The 12,572-nt window shown below is 35.8% G+C and overlaps 1 protein-coding gene across 7 annotated transcripts in view; it reads left to right on the plus strand.

Moving 5' to 3' along the window:
• MPDZ (multiple PDZ domain crumbs cell polarity complex component) overlaps positions 1 to 12,572 on the plus strand; it is a 163,258-nt gene that overhangs the window by 72,149 nt on the left and 78,537 nt on the right. For 4 of the 7 annotated variants that reach the window (XM_081236972.1, XM_081236976.1, XM_081236974.1 and 1 more), the window contains exons 11-17: positions 225 to 408; positions 1,244 to 1,333; positions 4,441 to 4,550; positions 6,895 to 7,041; positions 7,928 to 8,092; positions 9,502 to 9,687; positions 10,820 to 11,029. In XM_081236972.1, the coding sequence (XP_081093098.1) occupies positions 225 to 408; positions 1,244 to 1,333; positions 4,441 to 4,550; positions 6,895 to 7,041; positions 7,928 to 8,092; positions 9,502 to 9,687; positions 10,820 to 11,029 (1,092 nt within the window). The remainder of the gene's footprint in view (positions 1 to 224; positions 409 to 1,243; positions 1,334 to 4,440; positions 4,551 to 6,894; positions 7,042 to 7,927; positions 8,093 to 9,501; positions 9,688 to 10,819; positions 11,030 to 12,572) is intronic. The other 3 variants (XM_081236973.1, XM_081236975.1, XM_081236978.1) reach the window with 1 other exon arrangement.

Here is a 12,572-nt window from a genome sequence, read left to right on the forward strand (position 1 = left end):
TGGAAGTGAGACCCCTTAGTTTGTATTAAAACAGATGAAACACTCCTGCGTGATTCCAGTGTGTCTGAGCCAGTACTGGTCCCCAGACAGGTTTTAGCCTATCCCCCCACCTAGGGGAATACTCATTCCCAATTTTGTTCTCACTGACAAGCAGTAACCGTGTGTTTCGTGGGTTGGTAATACAACTACCCTTTTATTTTTGACATGTCTTGTTCTTATCATAGGTAGATGGCACAAACCTTCAGGGTTTTACCAATCAACAAGCAGTAGAGGTGTTGCGACACACAGGACAGACTGTTCACCTGACATTGATGAGGAGAGGAGCAAAGCAGGACGCTGAGCTCACGTCCCGGGAGGACATCACAAAAGAGGCAGTTTTGTCTCCTGTTAATGCAAGCGTAAGCAAAGGTAAGGCCACATGAATCTGGTTTTCAGTTAGGCTCTTAACATCATTTTGTATTTTTTCTAATTCTGAAATTAAATTTAAAGAGTCACTTTTCGTCTTAACTATTCATTATGAACCAAGTAAAAAGGGAATTTATTGAAGTTGGGATTAACTGGAACCAGAGATGCACCCATTAACTATAGAATGGGCTTCCGAATAAAGCAGATTTCTATCCTGTTTATTCAGTCACCACTTCTCATTTGGAAACATGTGCAGTCATTTGCTTTCTGTCCTTGCCTTACTTTTGGATGTCATTTCTACATTTTCTCTTTAGGGGGAAATATGTTCTGCCTAGATTATGTGTGTGACCCCCATAATGTTTCTAAATGCCCACCCTTTCCTTGAAGGAATCAACTTTAATTCAACATGTAGGCTTGGCTAGCTCAGTCAGTAGACCATGAGACTCCTATTTCCACATTAGAAATGTCATTCATAAGCTGTTTGTACATGGATATCTCTAAAAATTACTGAAATCCTCATGTAGCTCCCTGATGCAAGTATTTATTGGTAGAAGTCAGGCTGTTGGTTTGAAAGTGTGTTTTATTTCTCAGACTGTTGACCATTCTGGTATTTATGCCGTACACTACTAATTGCAGACCAGGAGAGAGGGAAGCAAATCACAGGAGAACTTCATTACTTCTTTGTACCATTAACAGAACTTTAAGTACATGTGGTTGATGAAAAGTTTACCTACAAAAAGCAAACTCTCATTTAGGTGTTCAAATAAAGCGGGGTTTGAAAAATTCAAGTGCTTGATTATATTATAGACATAACTGCTAAAATTTTCTTATCTTTAAGAAAATTATGAAGAAGATGAAGATTCTTTATCTTTGAGGAGAAACACCAGCATATTACCAATTGAAGAAGAAGGTAAACACCTGGAGCCAGGTTATTATGTTCTTTATTGTTTTTTAGAGATATGATTTTTATAAATGTGATTCAACCTCTCTAGATATATTGTAAATTACTAAAAAAACTTTCAAAAAAGATTCTTGAAAATCCTTATTTACAGATTGATTAATTGCTCCAGTAGATTAAAATAGTTTATAGCTTGCAGATTTTCTTGCTGAGTCCATCTGTTTTTTCTTCTACATTTTTTTAATCAGAACCGAATCATTCAGTTACATACATGGCTTTATTTCATTCCCCTTATTTCTTAGGATAGATCTAAGTTGTCTCTTATTGAGCAAGCAGTAATAAATTTAAAAGGATTTTTTAAATAAACACAAGAGAATCTTTAAAGCATAAGCTCTTAGGAATGAAATTATCCTCTTTTTGGGGACTTTTTCTTCTAAATTTTTCTAAAGTTTTAAATTTTGAAAGGAGTTATATGAGAAATTATTAAGCCTCTCTGAGGTTTCTCTCACTATATACTTAGAATTCATCAAACTGTTTCAAAAATTTTAGGGCAGCATAGTTTTAGTATATAATTATGCCCGAATGTTGCTGCCTTTTTTTTAGGCTGGATGCTATGTGCTTCCCTGACCTGTCATATTGCTTTAGGTGTTTGATAAGTTAAATCCACTGAACAAAGTCCAAGACTGATCTTCCTTATGAGAATTCTGCCCTTCACTAAATTAATTACATTGAAGCTTTGTAGTTCTTTAAAATAGTTCCTCTTTCATTATTTTTTTTCTACTGAAAATTGTGATTTAACTTTTTTATTTTAAAGGGATATTTGTGTTTGCAGTGATATTCCAGGAGTGACAGGTGTAGGACTCTCAGGGGTTTAGTCACATTTTGCTATTTTTACACTAATAGGTGTAGAAATTATTTAGGATAATGTGAATATCCAGAGGAGTGGGACAGGATAAAAATGTTTCAAAGCATAAAACTTGAGAGAGTAAGAAGGGATGGGTGTGGGGGATGGTCTTGAAGGCTCAGCCATCTGTTTTGCTTTGGTGAATGTGCATATGTGTATGGGAGGCTAGGTGGGGGAGGGTCTAGACTTAGAATCAGGAGTCCTACATTCTTTTTAAAATAAAATAAAGGAAAAATGTCTGAATGATTCTAATGCATCTGTTCTAGTACTGGTCCTCTGACAGGGGATAAGATGTTGCCTCTTCCACAGAAATTTGACTCATAATGTGAGCCTGGACAAATCATTTGACTTCACAGTAACATCAGGAGACTGGACTTTTTCTTTTTTTAATTTTTTAAAAAATTTTTAATTTTTCAAATTTTTTCTAAATTTATTTTTTACATCTTTATTGGAGTATAATTGCTTCACAATGGTGTGTTAGTTTCTGCTTTATAACAAAGTGAATCACCTATACATATATCCCCATATCCCCTCCCTCTTGCGTCTCCCTCCCACCCTCCCTATCCCACCCCTTTAGGTGGTCACAGAGCACTGAGCTGATCTCCCTGTGCTATGCAGCTGCTTCCCACTAGCTATCTATTTTACATTTGGTAGTGTATATATGTTCATGCCACTCTCTCACTTTGTCCCAGCTTACCCTTCCCCCTCCCTGTGTCCTCAAGTCCATTATCTACATCTGCATCTTGATTCCCGTCCTGCCCCTAGGTTCTCCATGACCATTTTTTTTTTAATTCCACATATATGTGTTAGCATACGGTATTTGTTTTTCTGTTTCTGACTTACTTCACTCTGTATGACAGACTCGAAGTCCATCCACCTCACTACAAATGACTGGACTTTATGGTTTTTTAAATATGCCTGAAATCTGATCTTGGGGCATTTGGGAAAGGGTGAGAATGAAGGGTTTTGTGACTGTAGGTTGGTTGTATGAATACAAATTTCAGACTGTTGTTATCAGCAGCTTACAGATTCCCCACTTTCTCCATTCCAAATCCCACCCTGCTTCAATCACTGCCCACCTGTGTAAACACAACAGAATCAGAGAATGGGGTTATGGGAGGAGGTAGGACTAGCTGACCCTCCTCTTTCTAATCTTCATCAGCTTGAAAGGTTTCCTGTAGTCTGTGTTCACCGCTGCACATTCATACTTCTCTGGAATGAATATACTTTTGAAGAGAAAACACTCATTTTGGGGGGCTAGTCTCCAAAATTTTAAAGAAATATATAGATTACTGTTTCCAGTTTCTCAAAGAGAAAACAGAATCGTTTTATTAACACATAACAAACCTGAAAAATAGTCCTGGAGTGGAAGCTCATTCATTCCACTAACAAGGAAGCAGCTAATGAGAAATCTGAATTTTAGAATACTCTTTAAATTTGAAATTTGAATGCTAAAAAATGATATTGAAAATCTAATGTAAGGAGTAGTGGCCTGTAGAGATTTTTTTTTTAGAAGACAACCTTTATGAGTAAAAACTCTGATGTCATGGAAATCTTTGAAAATTTCTATGACTTGAAAATTCTTCTCAACCAGTTTATTTTAGCTAAGTGTTTTAATTCAGTATTGTTTACATAATTTGTTGAGTGATTTTCTTTTCTGTTTTTTCACTTTCCTTTTTTTGCCAATTAGTATGATTCCAATTATAGGATTTTAACTTAATGTACCTTTTCCATTTGTTTCTTATTTTTTTATTTATATTTTCTTATTGTACATGGAGGTACATATATTATTTCTTAATTTGTTTATTTGTTTTTGCTAAGTCATCGCATGGTCCCTTCTCTACTCTGTAGAACCAAATGAAAATGAAAGAGATACACTAACATAGAAGGCAGTATGACTTTTTAATATAGAGTCACAAGAGGGCCACCAAGTGAATCCTGGAGCTACTTGGAGTCCTTGTTCTTTTAAATAAAAGTTAGATAATATATGAATACTTTAATGGAAATATAGTTAAGACCTAAAAGATATCTCTTAAAAGAGAATAGTTTTGGAACATGGAGATGATAGGCTTCTAAACTGAATTATTAAGATGTGTAGAGAAATAAGAGTAACTCATGTATTGAGTGAACAGTCAGACTTGGTATGACAGGTTGTGATCACAGTGTCCCTAGTACCAAATGTTAAGATATGGAGATTTTTGTGGTATGTCACTAATTGTGTCAACTCTTTCAGGGTATCCATTACTGTCAGCTGAGAGAGAAGATACAGAAGATGCTCAACAACAGGAAGCTGCCCTGCTGACCAAGTGGCAAAGGATTATGGGCATTAATTATGAAATAGTGGTAGGTTAGCTTCCCCTCCCTAACTTCCTAACTTGTGAACTGTATTTGAGCAGGAAGTTCCTGACAATAATAAAGATGACCATCATAAAGAGTCTTAGAGAAGTAGCAAACGCCCAGGGCTTTTTTCAAGTGTTAGAGAAGTAGCAAACACCAAGGGCTTTTTTCAAAGACCTAAATGTCCTGATTCAGATATTTAAAAAATTCGAGTTGGAGAGTAACCAAGGAGCTGAAGTAAATGAGATGGGAGTTTTAGAACTTATACTTCATCAGTATTTCTTACAGTAGTATATATTATATAGATAATAGGAAGGGTTTTTCTCACTCTTATTCCTAGGATTCGTGGAAAGAATCAGAATAGAATGACAGGATTTACTTGAAAATAAAACAAAAATCATCATGCCCTATGTACAGAATTGTAATTTCCTACTTTTTCCTTATCACTCTTATGCTTTTACTCTCCTTGAGGGTTTTTATTCTACATGCTTTTCTTCGTTTCACTTATGCCATAGTGAACATTTTGTTTATTAAAGGTTTGCATACCTAGGGTAGCAGTTGTGATCTGCTGTTTTAAAAAGAGGTTTAACAAAGTAGACACAAATTATGAATCTTTAGGTATATAGCAGCAAATTTCAGGAATTTCCAAAGGAACAATAAAATACTAGGTTAGGTAAAATTTTTCATATTGCTTATAATATTCAAGTAACTCTAGATTAGAAGCGATAAAGCACAACAGATAATGACATATAATATAAATAATAACTAACATTTATTGAGTACTTTGTGCCAAGCAGTATTCTTAGTTTTTAATACTCATTACAAGGTTTTTTTTTTTAAACACTCAAGATGGTTAATAGTCAAATGAGATTTGAGTAAGTACAGCTGCTGTTACCATTTTAAATTGAGTCAAAGGGGCTTCCCTGGTGGCACAGTGGTTGAGAGTCCGCCTTCCGATGCAGGGGACATGGGTTCGTGCCCCGGTTTGGGAAGATCCCACATGCCGCGGAGCAACTAGGCCCGTGAGCCATGGCCGCTGAGCCTGTGCGTCCGGAGCCTGTGCTCCGCAACGGGAGAGGCCACAACAGTGAGAGGCCCGTGTACCGCCAAAAAATAAATAAATTAATTAATAAAACTAACTAACTAAATAAATAAATAAATTGAGTCAAGGAAAAAATACAACAAGGTCCAGCTTAACTGTAGTTAATTTATCAGGAAAGGAAAGTTGGGAGATTCCTTTTGTGAGGTGGGGTTAACGTGACTGGCACGAATAACTGAGGCTGCACTCCTTCTGGTGTGCACCTGAATCCTTCAGGTGCTAACTAAATAGTGAAGAGCACCCTTTCACCAGCCATTTTCTCACAGAGTTCAGACCCAAGACCGTGGACTTTTAACTGCTCTTTGTGCACATGCTCTCTTGGTGGCACTTCCAGTAATAAGTCAAGCATGGGATTTTACTCTAAGTAAGAAAGAACTAAGCTATTTATAGGTCTTCATCAAACTCCAGGTAAATATTGACATAGATCTGGACTTCACATTATTTTCTATGTAGTTATACAGCATAAATGAAGTTACAGGGGGAGTGGTGTAGTAGAGAGAAGGATTGATGGACGTTTAAATGGGGACCTGGAGAGCTGCTCGGAGGAAATGATACCTAAATTGGATTTTAAGAAGTAGAAGGATTTCATCCAGCATTAGATTACAAAGTCAGATAATGCAACATCTAGTATTAACCCTGTGCTTGATATCATTAAGATTTGAAAAAGATCTTTTATAATTAAATATTTTTCTCAGTCCTTTTATCCCTGTTTCCTTAACTATAAAATAAAGGGGATAAAGCAGATCATCTTTAGTATACTTTCTGATTTTAATATTATAATGATTGGACTCTTTGTGAAAATGGTGATTTCCTAACGTTTTTCAATATTTAGTGTAACAGTAGGAAATAGAAAGTTTATTCTCCTGTTTTAAGCTTTGATTCAATTTTAAAGACACGTGTTGTCCCCTTGATACAGTATATGGTCCAGAACCTGGGCTCTAGGTTCAGACTGCTGAGGTTCAAAGCACTTTTGTAGCTGTGTGACTCTGTTGAAGGTAACCTCTCAGAACCTTGTTTTCCAATTTGGGAAGCAAGGATAGACATTGTACCTATTTATGAGAAGTAAGGTACTTCTTACTTAGATACCAACACTCTTTCCAAGGCAAAGCTCTAAAGGTTTGCCGCTTTACAATAAGGGTTTTGAAGCTTTTGTAAGAAACTTGACCTTTTAGGGAGTGAACATAAAATACATACAGGAGAAGAAAATAAATGAAAGAATATTAAAAATTGTGATGATTTTTCTTGTTTCAGGTGGCCCATGTGAGCAAGTTCAGTGAGAACAGTGGGTTGGGGATAAGTCTTGAAGCAACAGTGGGCCATCATTTTATCCGATCTGTTCTACCGGAAGGTCCTGTTGGACACAGTGGGAAGCTTTTCAGTGGAGATGAGCTATTGGAAGTAAGCAGCTATTTCGTTTTCCCCTTTGTAAATAAAATTTTGAAAAGGCTGTGGGAGGCTTAATGTGGTGAATAAGTAAGTTCTTATTTAAAATTTCTCCTCCAAAGTGTACTTGAGAAAGATAGGCAAGTAAAACTCCACCCAAAGCAGAAATTTCAGTCTGTATGTACATTGATCTTACCTAATTCCTTGCGTGGTTTTTGTTTGTTTGTTTGTTTGTTTGTTTTAGGGCCGGAGAACTATAAAAACTTTTCTTTAAAAATTTTGAAACATTCACTTTTTAGAATAGGTAATATATTCACATGTTTCAAAATCACAGATACAAAGATATACTCCAGTGAAGTCTCTTTTCTGTCCCAGTCCACTCAGTTCTCATCACCCTTCATTAGGTGTAACTGCTTATCATTGGTTCTATGCAATCTTCCAGATATTTTTCATGAATAAGTAAGAAAATTTGAATATATTCACTTCTCCCCCTTTTAAAAACATAGTAGCATATAATACGTACCATTTTCTATCTTCATTTTTTCATTTAATAATGATATAACATATCATTTAAAGAAAAACTTCTCCTTTTCCCTTTATCCTTTGGGAATGATTTTATTAACCCTCCCTTTCCAAACTATTACACTGGCATATGAAACATGGGTGAAAGCTAGTGATTTTCCTGTGAGTGCTTTAGAAGTCCAATTCCAACAAGACTGTAGTGTTGCGTGTAGATTGTTTTAGGAAACACCACTACAGATCCAGCTGTAGTTCTCAGCACAGCAGCACCATGGTTATCCCCCGAGTACCCGAGTTTATATTTATGTAATAAAAAAAAATGGTTTTGAAAGTAGTCATGTTAGGAAATGTTCTTTCTTGGCCAACTTTTCTTTTTGCACAGGTGAACGGCATAACTCTACTTGGGGAGAATCACCAGGATGTGGTGACTATTTTAAAAGAACTGCCTATAGAGGTGACAATGGTGTGCTGTCGTCGAACGGTGCCACCCACCACCCCGTCAGAGTTGGAGAGCCTGGACTTATGTGACATTGAACTAACAGAAAAGGTACCAGGTTTGCAGATATAGGAGACTAATCTGAATGTATAATGGAAAGGTTAAATGGCATTTAAAAAATTTTAAGCCTTTTTTCTCTTATTTGGTATTTGATTTCCTCACAAATCCTGTGGCTTATGGGATAGACCTTGGAGTCAGACAGACGTGGGTTTGAATCAGGCTTGGCACTTACTAGCTCTGCGACCTTGGGCAAGTCACTTCATCTTCCTGAATCCCACTTTTCTCCTGTGTAAAATATGAGTCTTGATGCCTATCCTAGAGGGTTGCTCTGTGGGTTAAATATGATACATAATGATATTAAGTATTACTGTGCATGTGTGCTTGTATAATTTATTCACACTATTCCTATGAATTAGATACTCGTCCCCCTTAACAGAAAATTGAAATATGAAAGTAGTGAGTATGTGGTACGTATGTAGTAGAAGATAATTTTATGTAACCTCCCCAGCCCAGCGCTTGTCACAGGCATGGTAAGAATAGGGGAGAATAAGAAACAGAATTCCAAATTGTGTAGAAGTCAGTCTAGCATGATACATATCCAAATACATTTTATTTGGTGTAATGGTATTTATTATTATAATAAAGCAGGTGGACGGATTTGCATCCATGATCCTACTGTGCAGTAATTGATAAAAAGCAATGATAGTATTTAAAGTAACATTTCATCATCAAAAACACATTTTTCCTATCTGATGTGGAACCAGATTCACTTTAGTATATTTTTACTAAAAGAAGCTAATGTTTTGAACCCCTGTTTCTGTGCCAAGTGCTTTTTGAATGTTACCTGACTTAATCCTCAAAAATTCTATGAGATGGGTAACTGTGAAGCCCAGGTTAAGAATACCGCTCAAAGCAACACAGATGAAAAATCATAGAGACAGTCTTCAAGCCAAGGCCAATCTGACTTCAGATCTTGTCCTGCCATTGTGCACGTTAATTTATTAATGAGATAATCACGTGTACAGCTCACAGGATTTTAGAACCCTTATTTGCCTAGAGTACAGAACTTTTACATATAGCCACTTCCTCTTGAATTGTTCTTATTTATCATAAGAATTATTTTTCTTTAATATCAAAATAGCTTCACATTTTTTTTCTAACGATAGACGTGATAACAGACACTGATTAAAAAAATCACCCACCATCATGCTGCCGAGATGTAATCACTATATGTTTTTATAGGAGCTCTTTGAACCATACATTTTAAATGCCTATTACAAGTTAGATATTTCTGACTTGCTACTTTAATTCCTAATGGTTTCACGAGAAGCTGTTGCTACTCATATGTGAATGTCTTATTCTGGACAGATGCTGGGAATCTTTGTTTTCCTTCTAGTGTTTGTATGTGCATCGTGGGTCTAGTGCGTCTGAAATAAGAGCTGTCTGGTCTGTTTATCCAGCCTCATATAGATCTAGGTGAGTTTATCGGGTCCTCGGAGACAGAGGATCCTGTGCTGGTGATGACCGATGTGGGTCAGAATGCAGAGGAGGTTCAAGGACCTTTGGCCATGTGGGAAGCCGACGTTCAGAACATACAGCTGGAGAAAGGGAGCAGAGGACTTGGCTTTAGCATTTTAGATTATCAGGTAAATATATGCTACTTTTAACAATATTTTTTTTAAAAGATGACAGATACTAAACATATATTGTTAATAGCAGAGAAAAAGCAGATAATACCGCTTTAGGTTTATCAAAGATGTATTCTTGTTTCTCGTAAGTCTTTAGAATAATAATTTATATGATTAATTGATTATCGTAAAGCATTTCTTTTGACATTGAATTCTTTGAGCTCTTTTATATTTCAGCTCTTGGAAGTTTGAAGAATATGCAGAATACTTTTTAGGAATGTTATAGAAATAGAGTCTTTCTGTTCCTTTGGGGAATATGCCTAAATTATTTTTATTTCCTTGCTCTTAACTCATGGTTCATATTTGAGCGGTAAGACAGAAACTATTAAATACTTACTTCTTTTGTTAGAAGTGAATGATAGACTTATAATTGGATATATTGTAAATTCTATTATTCTTATTATTTGACCAAACTTAGGAATAATCTTAAATTGGTGAGGTGTAGCCTGCATCCTCATGTTGTGTTCTGTGTTGAGTAACTGAGGGCATGCTAACGCCAGTCTGATGAAGTGCAGCTGCTGTTCATCATTAATTAATACTGAGCTGAAAAGCCATCTCAGATGACTCCAGGGAGTTGTGTTCTTTCTAGGGCCTGGTTCTGGAGTCTTGTTCTAATATTGCTGTGTATCTGAAGACACTGCATCACCAAATATGATATGGCCTCCTTCTGTATTTCTTCATTTCAAAAACAGGCCCTTCCCTCAGTATACTCACATCTACCAGTGATCCACAATGCTATCATCTTATCAATAAACGCTGCTGTTAATAATTCATGGATCTCAGATGATAGTTATAAAATTGAACAGTTTATCAAAAGTTAAAGTTATAATTTTACACTTACCTGTATAATTTAAGAGGTCTACTTGGGAACCATGGAAAGTGAGGGTGCCACTGTTTAGCGTAGACTTTTCCTAAACTCTTTAAAATGGACATATCCTTCACCCAGATAATTCATTGGGAGTGTTGTATGAAATTTTTAAAAGACACTTGGAACAATTACCCATCTGTTACAATTCAGAGTGTACAACCTGTAACAACATTTTTAAGTGTAGAAAGGAGCTGCCTTCTCTTTCCTTTTTCGTTCTGTCAGGATCCAATTGATCCAGCAAGCACTGTGATTGTAATTCGTTCTCTGGTGCCTGGTGGTGTTGCTGAAAAGGATGGACGACTTCTCCCTGGAGATCGACTCATGTTTGTCAATGACGTTAACTTGGAAAACAGCAGTCTCGAAGAAGCTGTCCAGGCACTGAAGGGTGCACCGTCAGGAACTGTGAGAATAGGAGTTGCCAAGCCTTTACCCGTAAGAATTCAGATTTTGCTGATTTCTTTTTATTTGCAAACAGTATTGGCGTTCAGGCTTTTATCTTCAGGTGTTCTCATGATTGAATCATGACTTTTGGTACTTTTCATCAACATGGTTATTGGCTTCATGAGTGTAAAGATTTAATTTTGAGTAATATTTTTTAAAAGAGTAAAGGGCAGAAAACAGCTAGGAAGTTCAGAAATAAATTTAAAACTTAGCATTCTGTGGTTTAGTTTTGACCTTTTTTATTCCAAAATAAGGTCGTGATCAATGTAGAATCAAGTATTTTCGAAGAAATAGGCTTTAAAATAATCTATACCAGTATGGTGGCATATTACAGAAATTAATAGCATTAACAACTAACAGTGGAATCTTTAATTATCGTGGAAGAAAGTAGAATCTCTGTCAGAGTGGGTTAAGTTCCTATATTCTACTGACTTCAATATATTTGTTGTCTAATTACTACAGAGCAAGAAATTGAAATTTCCAATATGGGTTCATCAGCTTATAGCTCTCCTCCTGGGAGGGAATAACCTTCATGTTATTAATTACTGCAATATAAAAACAACTAATAAATTCATGCTATATAATGTCAGTATGCTTATTAGGTATAGTGATTGCAGCATAGCCCACTTATCACTGAATTGCAATGAAATATTAGAGACAATCTCAGTATTTGGTTTTTTTCAGTGTATAAGTATATTTTAAGTGAAAAGGCAAATATACCTTCTCTTAAGAAAACACAGACACATAGATGCATTTGCATAAACATCAAATGGAAGTTTGTTGACTTTGTCAGAGAGTTTGTTCAAATTGTAAGCTTGTTAATATATTAAAATGTTTATTAAATGTTTCATTCTCTGCTTTTTATTCTACAATAAATTTCTGTAACCTATGAAAATATATTTATGAAAACACAAAGGGAGGGAAAGAGGAAGGGAAGAAGGAAGAGCATGTTAAGCAAACCTCAATCAAACCAGGATTATAGAAATCAGAACAAGAGATCAGTACAATGGGGAGTGTAAGATGAAGATAGGCCATTATGGGACTCTACATGTTCATTAAGATTGACCATACATTTGGTTCCGGTCTTTCTGTTGTTACACAAAGAAAATGGCAAACGTAACTAAATATATGTTTTTTACTGCCCTTATCGGGAAACCATGCCACTTACTCAGAAGCGATCTTTTTTTTCCTAGGTAGATCCCAAATAAGTTTCTTTCATAAGAGTATTTAATATTTCAAATTTAATATGCATTGCAGTATATGATGAATATTTCTTTTACATAAAGTGAGTTTTACTGACCATTAAACTCTTACGTGTGGGAAAAGAAGATAAACATTTTTTCTCTAAAATATTTCTGCATGTATTGGTGATATAGGGTGATATAGGCAAGACAGTCTAAATATTTTAGCCTGTTTTATTATCTGAGATTGTAATAAGAATGCTAGGTTTTTGGTCACTGTGATCATGGTTATAATTTGATATCTCAGGAGTGCAATTTAAGCATATTGTGTACATACAGAGTTGGTGGTGGTG

The sequence above is a fragment of the Mesoplodon bidens genome, assembly GCF_964165515.1.
Source record: "Mesoplodon bidens genome assembly, chromosome: 6".
NCBI lineage: Eukaryota > Metazoa > Chordata > Mammalia > Artiodactyla > Ziphiidae > Mesoplodon > Mesoplodon bidens.